The 22,508-nt window shown below is 36.3% G+C and overlaps 1 protein-coding gene across 3 annotated transcripts in view; it reads right to left on the bottom strand.

Annotated features, from left to right (window-relative positions):
- GXYLT1 (glucoside xylosyltransferase 1) overlaps nucleotides 1-22,508 on the bottom strand; it is a 47,547-nt gene that overhangs the window by 15,039 nt on the left and 10,000 nt on the right. For 2 of the 3 annotated variants that reach the window (XM_006735227.3, XM_006735228.3), the window contains 3 exons: nucleotides 13,411-13,582; nucleotides 9,771-9,896; nucleotides 6,646-6,897 (listed from right to left, as the gene is read on the bottom strand). In XM_006735227.3, coding sequence (XP_006735290.1) covers nucleotides 6,646-6,897; nucleotides 9,771-9,896; nucleotides 13,411-13,582 — 550 coding nt within the window. The remainder of the gene's footprint in view (nucleotides 1-6,645; nucleotides 6,898-9,770; nucleotides 9,897-13,410; nucleotides 13,583-22,508) is intronic. The other variant, XM_081821506.1, reaches the window with a different exon arrangement.

Raw genomic sequence — 22,508 nt, forward strand, 5'->3', positions numbered from 1 at the left:
GGCACTTGATGTAGTGAGCACTAGGTATTATATGCAACTAATGAATTACTAAATTCTACCCCTGAAACTAATAATACACTATATGTTAACTAAATTCAATTTAAATAAAAATTTTGTTAAAAAAAAAGAGGCATGACATATAAAAGGAGTTCAGGTTATAGAAAAAAATTTTAAAGTAGAGAAATGGTCAAGGGGTATGGACAAACAGCCATTCACAAAGGAGGAAACAAATGGCCAAAAATTAAATGAAAATATAATTTTCCACACTAGTAGTACAGTCAGGAAAGTATAAGCTAAAATATGAGATATTTCCAGCCATATAACTACATGCTCATACTAGTACACACAAACAATAAAACCAAATCATCCATTCTCTGCTGTCTCATATACACATTAAAAATATGATAGACTATGTACTGACATAAAAATGAGTCAATTATATGTTTACTAAGTAAAAAAGGCAAACTGAAGATGTATAAAAGGCATAAAAAGATGTAAGTGCTTATGTACATCTGTTTCAAAACACATTTTTTAATGTGTCTGAAAAATATATAGCAAAGTTTGTAATATCATTTGGGCGAAGAAATGAAACTGGGAAGAATGGTATATAAGGCGAGACTTTTCTTTTTATTCTACACACAATGAATTATTTAAATTTTTATAAGCCTGATTTCATTTTGCAATTTATAAATTTTTAAGTTTATTCATTTATTTAAGTAATCTCTATACCCAACTTGGAGCTTGAACTCACAACTCCAATATCAAGAGTCACATGGGGCGCCTGGGTGGCTCAGTTGGTTGGGTGACTGCCTTCGGCTCAGGTCATGATCCTGGAGTCCCGGGATCGAGTCCCACATCGGGCTCCCTGCTCAGCGGGGAGTCTGCTTCTCCCTCTGACCCTCCCCCCTCTCATGTGCTCTCTCTCATTCTCACTCTCTCAAATAAATAAATAAAAAAAATCTAAAAAAAAAAATAAAAGTCACATGCTCCTGAGTCAGCCAGGTGCCCCTCGTTTTGTAATTTTTAAAAAGAAAAATGTAGTTCTAATTTACTAATTTTAGCCAACCTACCACCAAAATGTGCACATATTAAGATCAATTAATCTCATTTCAGAATAATGTATGCTTTTGAAAATACCATTATGAGTCTATCTTATATATAAATATAAAACTGATAGCTGGCTATTCATAGCATATTCCAACAGTGCTAGAAACTGGGAACTCATCAATTCCCAAAGATCAGTTACTGCACTAATCTCTGAAAAGAGTTCTACCCTTGTTAGTAAGATGTTCAGATACTCTGTTCTCATAAGCTATATATATATATAATAGAATAAAAGTTCTCCATCACATACATTTTACAAATATGTAAAAATAACCATCATGTCTACTTCATGGATGTGGAAATGTTCTCTTTCCAATATTTTTTAATAACTCACTAATGGCCCAGTTTCTAAAACTTTCATCTATCCTCTGTCAGGAATTACCTATTAAGTTGCTACTTTATGTCATAACCCATTCTGGTTTTTTTTTAAAGATTTTATTTATTTGACAGAGAGACAGACAGCAAGAGAGGGAACACAATCAGAGGCGAGTGGGAGAGGGAGAAGCAGGCCTCCCATTGAGCAGGGAGTCAGATGCAGGGCTCGATCCCAGGATCCTGGGATCATGATCTGAGCCGAAGGCAGACGCTTAACAACTGAGCCACCCAGGCACCCCTCATACCCCATTCTAAATATTCCCAATACAGAGTTGTACCAAACACACATCCTGCCCTCAGTAAGTGGAGAAAACAGACAAAGATTACTTTACAAATTAATATATGGCAGGATGTGAACACAGTACAGCAAATATACAAGAAAAGGATTCTCAAGATGCCTTATTTGGGGGCACCTGGCTGGCTTAGTAGAGCATGTGACTCTTGATCTCAGGGTTGTGGGTTTGAGCCCCACACTGAGAATACTTAAAAAGTAAGTAAAAACAAAAAACAAATTTTTTTAAAGATGCCTATTTATATTCTTTGGTTTTCCCTAATAAAAAAAGGCTAAGAAATATCCTAATAGGGATTCAATACTGCAAATATAATCGTAACACAAAATACAAAGCAATAGCTTAACCACTTTATCATTATCTACCAAGCATAATGAGAAACAACAAAAAAGCAGAATTTTTACGATTTTAATTTTTAATGCATATAATACATTAGTTTGGAAATGAACAGTCATGAATGGTAGGGACTGGGTGACAGCAAAGCAAATTAAGAATTTAAAATATGGCCATTATCTTAAATGGGTAGTCTTACAGCTTTTCATGCAGTAAGTACCATGGAGCAACATTCACAGATGTGTAGGGAACAGTTTAGAAAGTTAGTATAAGTAATCACTAGAGCCAGAAACTGTAGAATTAGTAGGAAAAAACAAGGCAATGTTTGCTACAGATACAGTCTGGAAAACAACCAGGAAAAACAAACATATGAAAAAAGGAAACAAAAATAAATTTTATAGAAACATATTAGCAATCATAAATACAGTAATATTTGAAAACAAAGCAAATCTGTGTTGTTCCCACTGGGCAACACAGGGATGGTAGGTTGAAGTAAACTGCACCTACTGAATTAATGTATTAATGTAATTAATGTATAATCATGCGTCTCATAGTCTTCTTCATTAAGTCTATTATACACAGATGAAAACAAAGTTTGAGGGGCGCCTGGGTGGCTCAGTCTTTAAGCGTCTGCCTTCAGCTCAGGTCATGATCCCAGGGTCCTGGGATCGAGCCCCACATCGAGCCCCACATCGGGCTCCCTGCTCAGCAGGAAGCCTGCTTCTCCCTCTCCCACTCCCCCTGCTTGTGTTCCTGCTCTCGCTATCTCTGTCAAATAAATAAAATCTTTAAAAAAAAGAAAAAAGAAAGAAAACAAAGTTTGAAAGTTTAGAAATGATTTCAACTCCTGTATCTACAGTTCTAGTTGATTTTAGAACATGCCATGACAAAAAAAAAGGGGGGGGGGGACGTTGAAAGTATTTAGGAGTGACATTTAAATAAGTAAAAGACAATCATAGATTTGAACTGGAGAGTTGTAATTTTGAAATGTTTAAAAAATAATGGCGTTTACTAAATTATCTCTAAGGTTCTTTGCAATAGTAAGCTTCTCATAATTCTATGAATTTCAAATGAAGAGTTACTGAGAAGTCGTATTATTCCTTAGCAGGTAATCTTATAGCACCATCTTCTGGTATAATATTACTGTGCATAAGCTAACAATCAGAATAGGAGGAACTCATGGTATTATGCCTGTTTTATTTAGTACAACTTTATGGTACGTGAAATTTTAAAACTTAAGCTATATTAACAAATTAGGTAGCTGAAGAAATGTTCACTGTTAAGCAAGAGCACAGGTTACACTAGCCTTGTTAAAGTATGCAACTGTGGGAGACAAAATTGAAATGAAATCAAGATTTCAAAAAGGTTCAGAAAATGAGAAGGCTAAAAACAACAACAAAAAAACTAAGTTTACTAGATCTACAGTAAAAAGAACAATGGGTACAAACAGTCCTAAGATTGAAATGTCGAGGCATGGGCATGGCTGCAAGCAGTTCTGCTGCATACACCAAAGATGAATCAAGGAAACAACTCTAAATGAGGCCAAAATTTAAATAAGACACACAAAAAGGAGTAATAAATAATGGTGTGAAGTCTGGTCTACCAGAAGCCATAAGAAAAACATCTGACAAATATATATGCATACATACACATATACATATTTTCTCATATCATAAAAGACATAATATTCCTTAATGTTTAATATAGCCCCAACCAGATGCAAAGGGATAAACAGCACGTCTATATGGGTATTTGAGAAGTCACTGTATTTAGCTAACATTTAAGTGCTTACTATGTGCCATGCTCTGCACTAGGCATTTTATTTTTATTTTTAATTCCAATATAATTATCATACAATGTTATGTTAGTTTCAAGCATTCAATATAGTGATTCAACAATTCCATACATTACTCAGTGCTCATCATAAGTGTGCTCTTTAATCCCCATCACCTATTCCACATTATCTCCCCTCCCACCACCCCTCTGGTAATCATCAGTTTGTTCTCTACAGTCAAGAGTCTGTCTCTTGGTTTGTCTTTTTTCTTTGTTCATTTGTTTTGTTTCTTAAATTCCATATAGAATGAAATCACATGGTACTTGTCTTTCTCTGAATTATTTCACTTAGCATTATACTCTCTAGATCACCCATGTTATTGCAAATGGCAAGATTTCATTCCTTTTTATGGTTGACTTATATTCCATTGTGTGTATGTATATGTGTGTATATATATATATATACATACACACACATCTTCTTTATCCATTCATTTATCAATGGACACTTGGGTTGCTTGCTTCCATAATTTTATGGCTATTGTAAATAACGCTGCAATAAACATAAGGGTTCATATACCTTTTTCAATTAGTGTTTTTGTATTCTTTGGGAAAATACCCAATAGTGGAGTTACTGTATCACACTGTAATTCTATTTTTAATTTTTTTGAGGAACCTCATACTGTTTTCCATAGCGGCTGCACCAGTTTTTTTTCCACCAACACTGGATAAAGGTTCCTTTTTTTCCACATCCTCACCAACACTTGTTGTTTCTTGTGTTTTTGATTTTAGCCATTCTGGCAGGCATGAAGTGGTATCTTTGTAGTTTTGATTTGTATTTCCCTTAGAATGAGTGATGTTGAGCATCTTTTCGTGTGTGTGTTGGCCATCTGGATGTCTTCTTTGGAATAATATCTGCAGATGTCTTCTGCCCATTTTTTATTTGAATTATTTGTTTTTTGGGTGTTGAGTTGTATAAGCTCTTTATATATTTTGGATACTAACCCTTTATTATGTATGTCATTTGCAAATACCTTCTCCCATTCAGTAGATTGTCTTTTAGTTTTGTTGATGGTTTCCTTTGCTGTGCTGAAGGTTTTTATTTTGATGTAGTCCCAATAGTTTATTTTATATTTGCTTTTGTCTTCCTTGCCTCAAGAGACTTATCTAGAAAAATGTTGCTACAGCTGATGTTAGAAATTACTGCCTGTGCTCTCTTCTAGGATTTTTATGGTTTCAGGTCTCCCATTTAGATCTTTAATCTATTTTGAGTTTATTTTTGTGTATACTGTAAGAAAGTGGTCCAGTTTTCCCAGCACCATTTGTTGAAGAGATGTACTAAGTATTTTAAAAGGATCTCCTTTAAACTGACAACCTACATAAGTCCATTTATTATCTATTTTTCAGTTGAGAGAATTGACATTTAAAGTTAACCAGCTAGTGGTTAAATAAATGCATAGGTGGCAAGGTTAAACATAAAAACAGTTTGACTCCAGTGCCCACAAACTACAATGACATAAAACTCATCAACATAAAATTGGTAAACCATACAACATACTCCTCTATTCAGAATGCACAGAGAATCTAAATAGCCAGATTCTTCCACTGACCCCACAATTTGAGAGATAAGAAACATGCAAGAACTTTTTTTTAAAGCTTTCATTTATTTATCTGAGAGAGGGAGAGAGGGAGAAGGCACACAGTGGGAGGGAGGGGCAGAGGGAAAGGGAGAAGCAGGTTCCCCCTCAGCAGGGACCCCAACACAGGGCTCGATCCCAAGACCCTGAGATCATGACCTGAGCTGAAGGCAAATGCTTAACCAATTGAGCCACCCAGGCACCCCAAGAATTTTTTTTTTTTAATGTTAACTTCCAATAGCCCCAAACAGCTCACATTTATAATGTGTTAGCCACTGTTCTAATTCAATCTTTTTTCTTAAAGGTATTATTTATTTGACAGAGAGAGACACAGCGAGAGACGGAACACAAGCAGGGAGAGTGGGAGAAGAAGAAGCAGGCCTCCCACCGAGCAGGGAGCCCGATGTGGGGCTCGATCCCAGGACCCCGGGACCACGACCCAAGCCAAGGGCAGACGCCTAATGACTGAGCCACCCAGGCACCCCTAATTCAATCTTTATAAAAGTCCTATGATGTAAGTAATGTTACCTACCATCCTCATCTCACATTTGAGAAAACTAAAGCCCAGAGATGTTCAAAATTCACTCAAGGTCCTAGAGTTTTAAACCTGGCCAACAGGGTCCAGAGTCTTAAGCTCTTCACATCTCTGTGTCACCCCCAAGATGTTCTACAGTTGCACAACTACAAAATGACAACTATTACCTAGAATAACAATCTAGAAAGATGACGTTCACTACTTAATGCATTGTTATTTTACTTCATTTTTAAGGACATCTGGCTTGATCTACCACAGGACACACTTTTCTTCAATTATTCTAAATAAGTAGGAAAATTCTGAGTAGTTTAATCTAGTTCTTAATAAAACAAAACTATGGGGCGCCTGGGTGGCTCAGTCGTTAAGCGTCTGCCTTCGGCCCAGGTCATGATCATGGGATCGAGTCCCACATCGGGCTCCCTGCTCCGCGGGAAGCCTGCTTCTCCCTCTCCCACTCCCCCTGCTTGTATTCCCTCTCTCGCTGTGTCTGTCAAATAAATAAAATCTTTAAATAAAAAATAAAACTATATTGGAAACCAAACAATTTGTGGAAGGAAAATAGAGACCTGTTAACCAACTAACTGTATCAGTGACTTACCTTGAAATATTTCCTTCTCATTCTAGTCATGTTCATCAACATAACTCCAGAGTTTACTCCAGTTTTTCCATAATATGGATGCCTGGCAAAGCGATTATACCACCCTATTCGTGGCTCTTCATGTTCCGGCGCCATTGCAGCAATTTGTGTGGAATTAAATTTCTTTAGTAAAGACCAAATATCATCAACGGGCCGTAAAAAAAGGATATCAGTGTCGACGTACAATAGTGAGTCAACTTCTTTCAGGATTAACTATGAGAAGAGATATTTGAAACATTAATTATAATTCTATTTATTTAATATAAAACATAAAAAAGGCTTTTGTTGTAAAAGAAATACCTATGAGACAAGTTAATTATGTTAATTTTTTTAAGTAATCTTTCCTAAACTGTCATTTTTTTACAATAGTATATATGGAGATACTATGCTAATCTTTATATTAACTTTCAGAGAACAAAAGCTATAAAAACAAATCAGAACAAAAAAATAAATATTAACAACTGGAAAAATAAATAAAATAAAATAAAAGCAATATGGTCAAAGATTAGGGACATAATGTTTTTAGTAATGGAAAATAACATTAACTTAGCTGAATTTATATCCTGAATCTTAATTTCCTAAAATAAATACAGAAATAAACCAATAAAATAAAGATCTTCTGAATTTGTTCCCTTGGCCTATAACACTAATGGCTGGCACCACTGTACCATTTTGGTCTCAACTAGTAAATGATAGAGCCAAAACTGGACCCCAGACCACCTAGCTCTGGAATCCATGCTGTTTTATTTTTGTGCTTACTGTCTCCCAACAAATGAAAGTAAATGTGCATATACTTAGCAAGGGTGAAGACAAGAGGTATCTTTAAAGAAGGACTGGCTATATTATTACTTTCTGAGAGATGCTGAATGTGTCTTCTACAGGGATTTTTCAAGGAAAACTTTTTATATCTGTCTTACTCACAAAATTTAGAAACCAATTCCTGCAAATTTAAATTTACTGCATGTATCAGTGTATTAGAACTCAATTATTAGATTAACCTAAATCTCTTTAGTTAAGAATATAAAAAGAAGAGTTTGGTCCTTGTTCTGCTCCTTTTCAAAACTGTTGCCTCCTCCTTCTGGTAAGGTTAAGCCATCACCTTAATGAGCAGCTACAAGGCTGCAATCACCCCATTTCCCCCACCAGCTGATTTAATATCAAGCTGGGGGGAAAAAAGTGGTTTGAACGCAGAGCCTGAGTAGGGAATCTATTTCAAAAAAGAGAAACTCAGTAATAAAAAAAGTACCACTTAGAAAAATAAAGCATCAATTTACTTAAATCTGGTTAAAAAGATGCAGAACTAACAGTGAAATATGAGGACAATTTGACAGGTTTCAAGTATTTTATTTTAGTGTTTCAAATTCCACTTAGGAATTTAACCAGATTGCATCACTAAATGATCTGGAAAATTTCATATCACAACACCAACAATTAAACTTGTTAATAATGCAGAACAAAATGAAAGGGAAATGGTTGTAACCTTAGGCTTCTATCATCATGTATTGTTTTTTCAGTAATATATTTGTTTATTGAACGTCATATTGTATTTGATTAATCCCTGCCTCCCACATCAGACAATAAGCTCTATAAAAATAAGAAACCCATCTGTTCTATTCATTCCTATATACCAGAACTTCAGTACAGATTCTTGGCAAAAAATAAGCACTCAATTTATTAAATGTGATACAACAATGATTCAACATAAAAATTTTGTTCTAAACTTGTAAAGTCTACATGAAATACCTAAAACTTCTTGGGCTTTTTTTTTTTTTCCCTATCTTAACACCTTATTTGTGTGCCTCTTACAATGGAAGCAGAGACTGAGAAAGATCCTAGGATCCAAATTTTTTACACATGCCAACAAAGTTACTGGTTAGGCAGACTCAGTGATCAAAATTATAACTTTAAATCTTACTGATGACCTGGATTCAGTAAATTATATCTTAATATGCTAAGAATTGCTTTGCTCCATTTAAGAATAACAAGCAACTAGGGCGCCTGGGTGGCTCAGTCTGCCTTCGGCTCAGGTCATGGTCCCAGGGTCCTGGGATCGAGTCCCACATCGGGCTCCCTGCTCTGCGGGAAGCCTGCTTCTCCCTCTCCCACTCCCCCTGCTTGTGTTCCTGTTCTCGCTGTCTCTCTCTGTCAAATAAATAAATAAAATCTTTAAAACAAAAGAATAACAAGTAACTAAAGTTTCTTCCCCCATAATTCATACACTTTCCACAAACTTGTGAGCTTCTTAAATTCAGTATTTCTACTACTACAGATGTGGATGAAATCAACTCAAAATGAAGAGGTAACCTTGCTTCTGAATATTTTCAGATTAAAAAAAAAAATGATCTGGGATGCCTGGGTGGCTCAGTCGGTTAAGCATCTGCCTTCAGTTCAAGTCATGATCCCAGGGTTCTGGGATCGAGCCCCGCATCAGGCTCCCTGTTCAGCAGGGAGTCTGCTTCTCCCTCTCCCTCTGCCTTGCAGCCTCCCCTGCCTGTGCTCTCTGTCAAATAAATAAAATACTAAAAAAATAAAAAAAAAATGATCAGGGTTTATCACCAGAGACCACCACCAAAGAACAGCTCCACTGAACAAATGGTTCCCATTTCCCGTTGAGTTCACATGCTTTAAATTTGTGGCTGTGTTAAAATATAATCTGGAAAGCGTAACGTGGCTTGGTATAAGACAGAAATGGCTACTTAATGATACAATCTACTTCACTTCGCGAAGTACAAATGCAGTGAGCAACGAGAAGGTGGTACTGCCACTGCATTTCTGCTGGCAACAGACCTGGCTCCAGTAAGATCTGATGACCTCTATTCTTTCTTAGAAATAAAACAGTTTACAGCACCTGAATAAACTAAAATGTAAGAAACAGTATTTCCACAGAAATTACTTGCATTTTTCATTTTAAACAGGTATTTTCTTTTGTAGCTTTTATTTGTTCTATCAGAAGATTTTTCCTAATGTTCAAAGGGAAAATCTACATGTGTATGTTTATTTAACTCATTTACATGTAACTCTTCATTAACTCGTGTGTAAAAGCAAAATTAGGAAAAAAAAAAAAAAACACTAGAGAAAAAACTTACTGGCAAGAATAATCTCTGGGAAGCACAAGGTTTAAAAAGCTTTTTCCACTCCGCTGCATTCTCACTTGGAAAAGTTATTGGGTATAATGAATAATTAAATGTCTGCAGAAATGACCAGCTATCAAGCTAAAAAAATATATAAAAAAAACCTTAGTTTAGATTATTTCATTTTTAATTTTCTCTGTAAAATCATAAACCAATAGATTATTTTAAAAAGCTAAAAATTAAAGATACTATATGTTATGCTGTACACAGTTAAGAGAAAGTCAGATTCTTCTTTCCCACCATTTGTTTTCATTCAAAATCTTACAATCATAATAATATTCTGGAAAGACTCCACCATAAAGATCAGAGGCACAATGAAAGTTAACCAACACAAAATTAGAAAGCTGAAAGCCCTGCATCTTGTTCATCTACCTCATCTTTACCTGATGTATAAATCCTATAAATCCCTAAACAAATTAAACTCAAAAAAAATAAGCACTAATTTTATTACCAAAGTATGTATAACAGAAAATGTCTACACTCAAAGTCAGACCAATATGAAACTGGTTAGAAAATATTTGTCTATCTATGTATTTTTAATATGCATAGATATTCCTGATAATAAAATACTGATAAACATATATCAATGCCAATTTTTGAAAAATTCATTACAAAAAGCAAAAAGATCTGAAAATCTATAATGAACAGCTTTACTTTTCATGCATTTCAAGACACTAAATTCTTTCAAAGTCAGTTTAAGACAAGTTTCCTACAGAGCATTCACAATATATAGGAGGATGGGGCACCTGGATGGCTCAGTCAGTTAAGCATCCAACTCTTAATTTTGGCTCAGGTCATGATCTCAGGGTCATGAGATTGAGCCCCATGTTGGGCTCCATGCTGAATGTACAGCCTGCTTTAGATTCTCTCTCACTCTCCCTTTGCCCCTCCCCACTGGTTCACAATCACTAAATTAATTAAAAGTTAAAAATTAAAAATAAATTTAAAATGTCAAAATTAAAAAATAATAAAATAAAGTTTATTAAAAACCACACATGGGGGAGAAAAACTAAGTAGCTTATGTAATAGGCTGAAGATGCTCTTTTTTATATTTTTTTATTTTTTTTAAAGATTTTATTTATTTGACAGAGAGAGACAGAGCGAGAGAGGGAACACAAGCAGGGGGAGTGGGAGAGAGAGAAGCAGGCTTCCTGCCAAGCAGGGAGCCCGATGCGGGGCTCGATCCCAGGATCCTGGGATCATGACCTGAGCCGAAGGCAGACGCTTAACGACTGAGCCACCCAGGCGCCCCGAAGATGCTCTTTTTTAATTATCACTGTGTTCAAGTAATTTTTATTTATTTATTTATTTATTTTTAAAGATTTTATTTATTTATTTGAGAGAGAGAGAATGAGAGACAGAGAGCACGAGAGGGAAGAGTGTCAGAGGGAGAAGCAGACCCCCAGCTGAGCAGGGAGCCCGATGTGGGACTCGATCCCGGGACTCCAGGATCATGACCTGAGCCGAAGGCAGTTGCTTAACCAACTGAGCCACCCAGGCGCCCCAAGTAATTTTTAAAAATATTAATGCCTTCCAACATAGTTTAAGGGAGTATCTTTAACTCCAACATTCTGCTTTGATGTCTCTGTTTATTAGTTTAAAACACTAGCATTTTATTTTCCCTGCATGAGTTATAAATCACTTAAAGATACTTTCAATATCAACTTCAAAAGGAAAGCTTAGTCACTTTTTCCTTAATTCTAGTATTTAGTCATCTTTTTTGCAGTAAAAGCATGTTCTACTAGTATTTGATACTTTCATCAAAAGCAAAACCAAACATTCTCAGAATTGTAATAGTTAAAAACCAAGTTTAAAAATACAGTATATATTGAGGCGCCTGGGTGGCTCAGTCACTTGGGCATCTGACTCTTGGTTTCAGCTCGGGTCGTGATCTCATGGGTTGGGGGACTGAGCCCCTCAACAGCCTCCGCACTCAGCGGGGAGTGTGCTTAAGGATTCTCTCTCTGCCCCACCCCCCACTCAAATAATTAAATAAATAAATTTTTAAAAAATACAGTATAGATTACACAAGCAATCAGATTCGAACAAAACACTAAAGCTGCATATAAGATGAAACAATAATTTGATTTTTTTATTACACTTCCAAAGGTTTCCACATTCCATAGCAATCTGTTGCTATTCCCTGAACTGTTAGGACAAGAGTAATTCCTCAGTTAATATTTTAGAAAACAATCCAGACAAAGAGATCAAGATTACAAAAGCACATATCAAAAATACAGACACCAGAGGTGCTTGGCTGGCTTGGTCAGTAGAGCATGTGACTCTTGATCTCAGGAAGTATGAGGCCCATGTTGGGTGTAGAGATTGCTTAAAAATAAAATCTTTAAAAAAAAAAAATACAGACACTAGAAATATTTTAGAACAGTAAGTAAAGCTTTATACCTCTTGGAATCAAAGATTTTGTTTGAAAACTAAAAGACTTGAGGTCACAAGTAGTATTTTTCACTCAGTATTTTGAACTACTTTAACTTGAGAAAACACCAAATACATATTTTTCTACATAGTTAGGCCAAGCATAAAAACCAAATCAGTTTGAAAAGTTAACTTAGTGTACATAGATAAACAGAGATAGTGGGGAGGGGGGTAATCACTATTATCATCTTTACCACTGTCTCAGAACACAAGGTAGTGAGATTTCAGGTGAATTTTCTTTTTTCTTGTATGTTCTTCCCTCATATCTATCTGTTCTACTCTTCTTGCATAGTAATAATTTTTTTATTGTTAGGGAGGTTACATGGCAGTCCTGATTAAAGAATGTATTTTTAACCCTCACAAACAGCTATAACAGTAAGGTTACATGACTAAGTTCAGGCCAATGAGATATTGGCAAGAATATCATATGCAACTTCTGGAAAATATCCATAGAGGGTAGGAAGGGATTGCCTTCCTCACTCCTTTCTCCCTTGTGTTGGTTAAAATATGGGTGTGAGGGCTGAAGAGTGAGTAGCATCTTGGACCATGAAGGAGAAGTCTTATGTTAAAATGGCTCAGCCACAAGACAGAGCCAGAGTCCCTGAAGACATGGAGCTACCATATACCATAGACTGCCTACTCTTATGTGAAAGAGAAATAAACTTCTATCTTGTTTAAGTCACTGTTAGTTTGGGTTTTCTGCCAATATAGCCAAACTGATTGTAACTAATACAAAACCAAAATAAAGAACTTTCTTATCAAAACAAAAAGCCACTTCCTTCCATATTGTCAATTAAGAGCTCCCATCCCTGAAAACAGATTTAAAATCTTTGTGCACACTTTGTTGAGGCACTCCCAAGCCAAGGATGGGAATAAAATTAAGCTATAGGATTTTCCGGTCAAATCATCCCGGACTTATAGCCAGTGAAATAAAACCTCCATGCTTGGCAAAGGACTTTAAGCAACTTACTTCTTTTCGAAAACAAACCCTCCTCTTAGACCCTAGATCTGGACTCTTAAATGGAAGTGGCAGCCCAACTCTAGGAGGGCAGTTAGTTACTGAGTAAACAGTTTTGTTCAATGAAGGAATAAAACAACATTCTGTGATAGTATACCATTAAATATTCACCTCTGCAGTCTTAACAAAGTCTCAAATACTTACTATGCCTTTAAAACTATCATGTAGTTGATCTTCAGCAAAAATATGGAACTGAAGAGGTCTGATGCTGAAAATGATAGCTGACTTCAACATGGTTACAGTTTCTTCCAGTCTTTCACCACAGGCAACCACAGCGAGGTGCATTCTCTGAATGGGCTGCACATTCAGACTATACCTAATAGAAAAGAAAACCACATTTTCCAACAGTTTTAGTACAGGGTAACATGTTAACAATACGGTATTTTGACCATGTTCAAAAACTGAAGTTCAAAATTTCTACTTAAAAAGCAAAGAAATATCAAATTACACAATAGTACAATATTGAGTCAATTATATATTTCTGTATCCTCAACCAGCCTTTCTCAGCCAACGTTCCTCACTAGGAACCAAAAAAAAAATTACTACTGTCTCAATTCTCCCAAGAATAGCACATAAGTAGCACCATTCTACACAGGAGAAAAGTTATTTAATTACTCAGACTAGATGCATTAGGGCTTAATTCTCTCAAGGAACCCCCCAAATGACAAAAGGAGCATCAGTGATTGAAGGTCTTCCATTCAATTATTTTTTAGTTTTATTTAAAAAAAATCTCAAAAACATATGAAGTAGAGAGAATAGAATAAATCCCCATGTACCCATCTCCTAACTGTTATAAACATCCATTTAATGGTATTCTTTCTTCATCTAAATCCCTCTCCACATCCCTTTCACTAACCAACAGATCATTCTGAAGCAAACCCAGACATAAATTCACCCATAAATATTTCAGTATTACACCCAATCTTCAACCATACTAATTATAGGAAAAAGTTTCCTTCACATAACTTTTTTCACCTATAAACATTCAGTTCTATCCACCAAGTAATCAGTGAGAGGTAAAAATTTCTGAGGTGGTCTAAAACATACTAATTACACATCAGTATGGATTTTGAAAGGAAAGATTCCCTAAACGCAAGTTATTGGCTTAGGCTATGTCAGACCCTACTTCTTTTTTTTTTTTTTTAAGATTTTATTTATTTATTCATGAGAGATAGAGAGAGAGAGAGAGAGGCAGAGGCAGAGGGAGAAGCAGGCTCCCCGCAGAGCAGGGAGCCCGATGCGGGACTCGATCCCAGGGCCCTGGGATCATGACCTGAGCTGAAGGCAGACGCTTAACCGACTGAGCCACCCAGGCGTCCCTGTCAGACCCTACTTCTAATAGAGAGCAGCAGTGCACAACACCGGGCCTAAGGACCCTTTCAAAACCCTTGCATCTTAATAGTGAACTAATTCACTAGCATATAAAGAACAGAATTATTTATGTGTGACTACACTGTTATTAAATAAAATAACCTATTTGTAATATTAAATTCAGATTTCACCTGTAATTATGGCATAAAATAATCATTTTGGAACTGACAGCTAAAAGAACAGAAGAATGGAAGACAACATAAAACAAAACTAGTAACACATTAAGGTATTATAAAGTACAAACATTCTAAACTAAAAACATAAAATCTGACTTTAATTCAGTTCTTGCTTACAGAGATCCTTTCCGTAAAATGTATAAGGGTTAGAAATTACATTATTTAACATTAACAGTTGTATGTATACATTACTGAGATTTGCAATAGCGGGAATGAGTGATTAATCATTTTTCTTAAATTTGAAAGTTAAAATCAACTGTAGTTATATTCCTTAACATAGGACTTTGTAATCTTGAGTATTCACATGTACATGTGTCAAGGTGAAACAGAACTATTTTCTGAGGAAAATCTTGTTCTTGCTCATGGGTCATCCCTCAACTGACCAGGAGATGAGAAAACAAAATCATACTGAGGAATAACATTAAATACAAACAAATGACTATATAAAACATACCTGAATGCCAAATTCATACATTTCAATGTTTTAACATTAAACAAGTGTAATTATTTTATATTAATAGGATAAAAAAAATCATGCTCCCGCTTTTATTGTGGATCTATCCCTTCCTATTAATAAGTCTGTTTTGCTAAGAGCCTGGAGATAAAGTATTAAGATAGCTGTTTGAAACTGATGCTTTTCTGGTCTGACCGAGCTCCTAAGGCCTGAAAACGGGTTCACTTCTCTTACAAGGGACATTTCTCACTTATGTGAGTACTGGTAATGGTCGGCCTTCAGCAGGGGAGCTGAAAAGCTCTTGACCCCAAATACTTACCGTCTAGAAAACACATGGGTCATTTCCTCCCTGATCCTTCTACTGGAAGGATAAAACTTAAACTCAATACCCTGGTAACTAACCCTTTGTTCAGGCTAAAGGGCCAAAGCTTCTATAAACGAGGTTATTTAAAACAATTGAACTGTTTTTAAGAAACCTTCCCCAGACGATTCATAAAGTTACATATTATTACACCACTCTGTTAATGGTATTAAATGAAGAAGTCACATATAAAGTGGTATTCTTGCAAGAAGCATTATTTACTATATCAGAAACGGTGGTGATATTTCATTCTTCATTAAGGTTAAGATTACCACTAAGGTACAATACTTTGTTTTTAAAATTTATATTAATCTGCCAGGAATTAAATTTTATGAATAGTCTGAAGTAGGGAACAATTGCCTAATTTTGCACATGTCTATCCAACTGTGCAAACATCATTTGTTTCAGAATTACCACAGTTTATCCATTCCCCACCCACCTGCTGTGCCACTTCCTTCACATAGATGGTGTTAGCAATCTGGTGTTAGCAATAGCCTGTCTTTTTAAAGCTCTGTTCTTTTCCATTGACAGCAATTAGAAAGAAGTAGTACCTCCTCCCTTGGCAGCACCCTCTGTTTCCCTCTTTTCTGTTAAGTCCCTCAGTTTATAACACTGAAACCCTATGTGAGGGGAGACTATCTACGCCCTCTGTACCTAGAGCAAGGTAATGTATACCCGGTTCATCTCAAAGCAGTGGAAGCCACAGTGATAAAAGTTAAAGAAAGACAAGGCAATCAAGACACACAACAATTTCACAAAGCTCTAAATTACTCATCTTTCAGGTAAGTGCCTCCACACCAAGACTTTAAAATTGGCAATGGGCTTGGATTGCTTAACTGATCATAACTAGATCCTGCCTCGAAGCTAAAGCCCAGAGATTTAAAAAGTAAGCTACAATAGTCATGTGCTGTTTTGCACAGAATTCTCCACACAAAGACAAGTATAATAAAACCTTCTTAAGAAAATAAGTGAAATGTTCTTCCGGGTTAAAAAAAAAAAAGAAAAAAATCCCTCTAAAATCAGTACCAGATCTGACTCCTCCCAAGCATTTTAGCAAGACTTGTTTTAGTCACACTGCCAGCACTCCTTCCACCAATTTCTATGGAAGGAGTATTGTCAACTACCTTTTGGTTATATGTCCCTTTTTAGAAAAACATTATATACAGTACAGACTCTTAACACCATAAACCGTATTTTAAAGATGTCACTGCTTACCACCCTGTCCCTAGACCCCAAGAACAGGAAATAATTGCAACCTAAAAAATTCTAAAGTAATCTTCCACCACTAGAGGAAGGAATAACTAAAACCTTCTAATAAGATATAGGGAAGCAGCCATTCAAGTAATTTTGATGCCAAAATGATATAAATCTTGAATGATATAATCTGGTCTGTAAAAATGTGCTATATTTTAATCACAGCGTGAATAAGAGGAAAGTCCCTATGGATTTAAAGAAATATTATCCAAAAGGTCATTTTTAAGTCAAACCTATTTTTCTACAGATGTATGATTAGAAGAAATTCTACAGATAATTCAAAGATAATACCTGAGTGCTTCCATGGCTAAATATGGCATAACCTGAGCATCAACAGGAATTACGACAGTAATGAATGATAACACATAAAAGAAAATGAATCCGTAGGTCTAAAAAGATACTAAATAAAGGGGCTAGGGGGAAGGGGGAAACCCTTCTTTAAACACAAATATCAGCCAATAATGTAGAAGGAAATTCAGAATTACAAAAATCACTACTTTGCAATCACCACTGTAACCGATGATTTGAACAAGAATAATGATTGCTACAACCACAGAGTATCAAGGTGTTATCCCCACACATTACAAAGGGGATAAAGGTACTGTTAACATGTAGAAATGTGACACCACCACCTTAACCACATGATCAAAGTTAACAAATGTTAAACTTATGACAGAGGCTTCCTGAGAGCATGCCCAAAGAAGAGCACAGTATCACCTATGCAGTATTCCTGCCCCAAATCCAGAATCTAATAATGGAAAGACAGGCAAATCCAAATAAAGGAACATTCTGCAAAAACAAAACAAAAATATCATGTCATGAAAAATACCACGACCACCCCCCCCAAAAAAGTCTGGGGAACTGTTCTACAAGGAAGGAGACTATAAATAGATCTCACAGCTGAATGCGGGGGGGGGGGTAAGTAAAGTTCATTAAAAGAAAAATAAGGAAATATGAATATATATTCTGCCAGTGTTAAATAACTGGAAGTGACAGTTTTATTATGATTATATTGGGGAATGCTTCTGTTATGAGGTGATACATGCTGAATATTTAGGTGTATATCATAACGAATGCACCTATCTCTCAGATGATTCAGCCAAAAACAGAAAGTGGCAAAATGTTAATAATAGGTCAATACCTAGTGAACAGTAGGTAGTGAGTGTGCTCACTGTACTATTCTTGTAACCTCTGCAGATTTGAAACTTACCAAAGCAAAAAGTTCAGAGGGGAAATCAGAAAAAAAAAGTTAATACTTAAAGTATTTTAGATGATAAATTCTAATACAAACACTGTTAACAGATTTCTAAAATTTAGGAATAGATTTATTTTAAATAACATTTCTGCTATGAAGGAATCATAATAATGTGTCTTTTTTTATTTAGACAGCACAAAAAGCTTTCAGGGTGTTCTTTCAGCCTAGTGTTCTCTCTATAAAAGAAAACAATGTTTAATAATATTTAGGCCAAGAATTAGCATTATAAATGAAGTATGCAAAGTTAAGCCAAATTAAATTTCTGGTAACAATCACCTCAACTAAAAAGTAACTGCTATGAACCATCTTTAAAAACTTGCAGTTAAACAAAATGGAAAACTATGTTCAGAAACATTAATGGCAATTTCCTTAATGTATAGCTTAAAAACAAAATATTTTACCTCTTACTATAAAAAAAAGTGTTGAATTATCATACTAGGTAAAAAACTACTTTGAAGAGTTGTATAGGGGCTCCTGGGTGGCTCAGTCGGTTGAGCAACTGCCTTCAGCTCGGGGCATGATCCCAGGGTCCTGGGATTGAGCCCCACATCGGGCTCCCTGCTCAGGGGGAGCCTGCTTCTCCCTCTCCCTGCCGCTCCCCCTGCTTGTACTCTCTCTCTGTCAAATGAATGAATCCTAAAAAATAAAAAAAATAAAATAAAAAAATAAAGAGTTGTATATATATCACTTTTGAAACAAAATATAACACTTGAAAAAATCTTCAGGTTCCCATCATAAAGATTAAATACTTTAAAAGCTCAAGTCACAAAAAAATTAGTACACTAAAAGAGAATTTTTAAATACTACTAAAATTAGTAGTAGTAGTAGGCACCTGGCTGGTTCAGTAGGCAGAACATACAACTCTTGATCTTGGGGTTATGAGTTCAAGCCCCATGTTGGGCCTAGAGCTTACTTAAAAAAAGAGAGAGAGAGATTGCTTAATGAAATAACTAAAACAAAAAATTGAAACCAGGAAGATATTTGTAATCAATGGCAAAAACAGAATATATTATCCTAAGAGATCATAAAATAAGCATTAAAAAACTTAAGAGGTAAACATCAATACAGAAAATATATAGAACAAAAGAAGCTCAACAATTATGGAAATACATTCAGCAAATAATCAACAAAATATAAATCAGTAATACTCTATCATTTTACTCTAATAAATGCTAAAATTATAACTCCCAATAATGCTAAGGTCATGGTGACACCTATACATTCACACAACGCTAGTGCAGACTTAAATCCATATAATTTTTAATAAGAAGAATAATAAGAACACAATTTAGTAATATAATTCATTCTCTTTAATGAATATTTGAACTTCTTTCATATGCTAGACACGGGATAAGCAAGAAAGCCACAATCCTGACCTCATACAATTTACAGTCGATTGCAAAAGACAGAATTTCAAAAGATTTAATGGGAAAGCATGGTAACTGCTTAAATAGAAAAAAAAAAAAAGATTGTTAAGGAAGCTCACTATACATACATCAAAAATAGTCTGAAAGTGCCGGGGAAAATCATTAGCTATTTACTGGTTGCCAAGCACCTTGCTTGGCATGGGGCTTGAATGATGAACAACACATGGTATCTCTCTGCAAAGCCAACAGTCTGGAAGATTCACAACCACAAGAGATGTGTGAATACAGTGACATAGAGGATACTGAGAAGGGAGAAGCAGTGGGTAGGGAAGGAAAATCGTTGGATAAGAAGTGATGAGCATAATAACTAAGGGAATAGGAAGAAGAGGCTATCAGGAGCAACAATGTGAGAGAAGCTGGGTAGAAGAGTCACTGTGGACTGACATGAAGAAAGTCAATCATAAACCAGGATACAAAACACACATGAGGGAAGGTGTGAGAAGCCAGATCAGATTTAACCATGAACTCAGGTTTAAACAAGAGAGTCTGAGGCATCTCAATCAGCAAGTTAAAAAAATGACCAAAATGTAGATGGAAACACAGTTCTTGAGCTCAGAAAAGAGCTCTGGAGTAGAGGTATCAGTTAAAAAGATTATCTGGGGTACATGGGTGGTTCAGTCAGTTAAATGGCTGCCTTTGGCTCAGGTCATGATCCCAGGGTCCTGGGACTGAGTCCTGTGTCGGGCTCCCTGCTGGGCGGGAAGCCTGCTTCTCCCTCTCCCGCTCCTGCTCCCCCTGCTTGTGCCCACTGTCTCCCCCTCTCTCAAATAAGTAAAATCTTTAAATAAATAAATAAAAGCTTATCTTGTGATTATCCAGGGAGTGGGGAGAGAAGAGAGCAGGGTCCTAAGGAACATTAATATGAAAGAGTCAGGACAAGGAGAGGAGTCCAGAAGCAGAGAGGTCAAGTAGCTGAGACCCTGGTCTTAAGAGCCAGAGACTGACAGAGCCGAAAGAAAGAGGAAGTGGTAACCAGTGTCAAAGGGACCCAAAAAAGTAAGACTGGGCCCCAGAAGAACAATTCAGAGGTCAAAGGTGACTTCACAGTAGGGTACGGGGGTTAGTCAGATAACCAGTGCTGCTCAGACAGGTTGAGGCGGGGAGCTCTTTTGTTGTTGTTAAAGGGTGTGAAGTAAGTATATACTCTTTTTTTTTTTTTATTAGAGAGCGAGCGAGAGAGAGAAACAGCATGAGAGAGGAGAGGGTCAGAGGGAGAAGCAGGCTCCCCGCCGAGCAGGGAGCCCGATGTGGGACTCGATCCCAGGACCCTGGGATCATGACCTGAGCCGAAGGCAGTCGCTTAACCAACTGAGCCACCCAGGCGCCCGTAAGTATATACTCTTAAAAGAAGTCTTGCTAGGGGGCGCCTGGGTGGCTCAGTTGGTTAAGCGTCTGCCTTCGGCTCAGGTCATGATCCCAGGGTCCTGGGATCGAGCCCCACATCGGGCTCCCTGCTCCGCGGGAAGCCTGCTTCTCCCTCTCCCACTCCCCCTGCTTGTGTTCCTGCTCTCGCTATGTCTCTCTCTGTCAAATAAATAAATAAAATCTTTAAAAAAAAAGAAGTCTTGCTGGTGAAGAGAAACAGAGTAAACAATGAATGCTTGAAGAAAAAAAGTTGAGTGCAAGCTGTTGTAGAAATTTTGTTTGGTTTTGTTTCAAGAACAGAAAAGACAGGAGAGGTGTGAGCATTCTGACAAGCTGCTGGGAGGCATTCGGTTGGTCAGGAAATGACTTAGTAAATGCAGATCCAAATTACTAAAAGCCTATGCACATCAAAAGCAGTTTTTCTTTTTTATGTTATTTTATGTTCACTGTAAATTAATTGGGAGGAAATAATCCCCCAGATGAGCTTTGATCAAAATAAAAGTCACAAGGTATAAAGAATTCCAATTGGGAAAGCAGGGACAGGCCTGGGAAGAAAACAGTGCCAGCTAAGGGCCCACTGGGGCCTGGCAAAATGTGGACCTAAGGTTGGTAGTAACTGGGAATTTCAAAGAAGCTTTACCAGGTGGGCAGACAAGCTCTTAGAGTTATGCAAAACTGAGGTGCTACTTAGAGTTAATACTGCAATGCAGGGTGAAAACGATATGGCAATTGTATGGCATCCTGGCTTGTCTCCATGTTCAAACAGTAAATGTGAGGGATCCTAAGTTCTAAGTAAGGAACTAAGTTTGAGAGATTTTACAGAATGATTTGATACATATAACAAAACCATTACAGATACATACTATGGATTTAATATTACAAGTAGAGAGTGTAACAGAGAAGTTTAACTTTTAAAACCTCAAATTTAGGAAAGTAACTAGCACAAGGGTTTATACCATTATGTATCCATCCACATGTAATTCCTTCCAAGGAATACTTGGAAGCATTAGGAAAATAATGAGTTGGAGAAGCCAAAACAAGAGAAATAATAAACAGAGGCTCCAGGATTCAGACTAGATGAACTTCCCTGGGGTACTCTTGCACTCAGCAGAGGGGGAGGGAAGATTATTACTCATGCTGTAACTTACAAAAGGACGTGGGTTGTATAAATGAGGGTATACAGTTTTCAAGCTTACCCAGTCTTCAGAGTGAGTAGATTTATGTCACAAGGCTGGAGATAGCAAAATGGTAGCTGTCAATACTCTATTCATTAGCAAACTTTTGTAAGAATGAAAAATATAGAGCTCCAATTCTCCAAATTTATGAACAAGCTGAAGGATAATATTATCTTAGTTTTTAGAAGTTTGAATAATCTGATTTAACTGACTCGTATTAGAATTTCAATCACCCAATCTTTTCCATAGCAATGAGATATAATTAAAATAATGGATTTCAATGATTCCTTCCCGGTTGTTCATGGAATGTATAATGTATCAGGAATACAAGAACATAAAAATATATACTGTTAATATATATAAAGAATGTAATTCTTCCCACCTAAAATACTTTATCTCCTGTC

This window comes from Leptonychotes weddellii, chromosome 5, assembly GCF_054177405.1.
Source record: "Leptonychotes weddellii isolate Sample4059 chromosome 5, ASM5417740v2, whole genome shotgun sequence".
Classification (NCBI taxonomy): domain Eukaryota; kingdom Metazoa; phylum Chordata; class Mammalia; order Carnivora; family Phocidae; genus Leptonychotes; species Leptonychotes weddellii.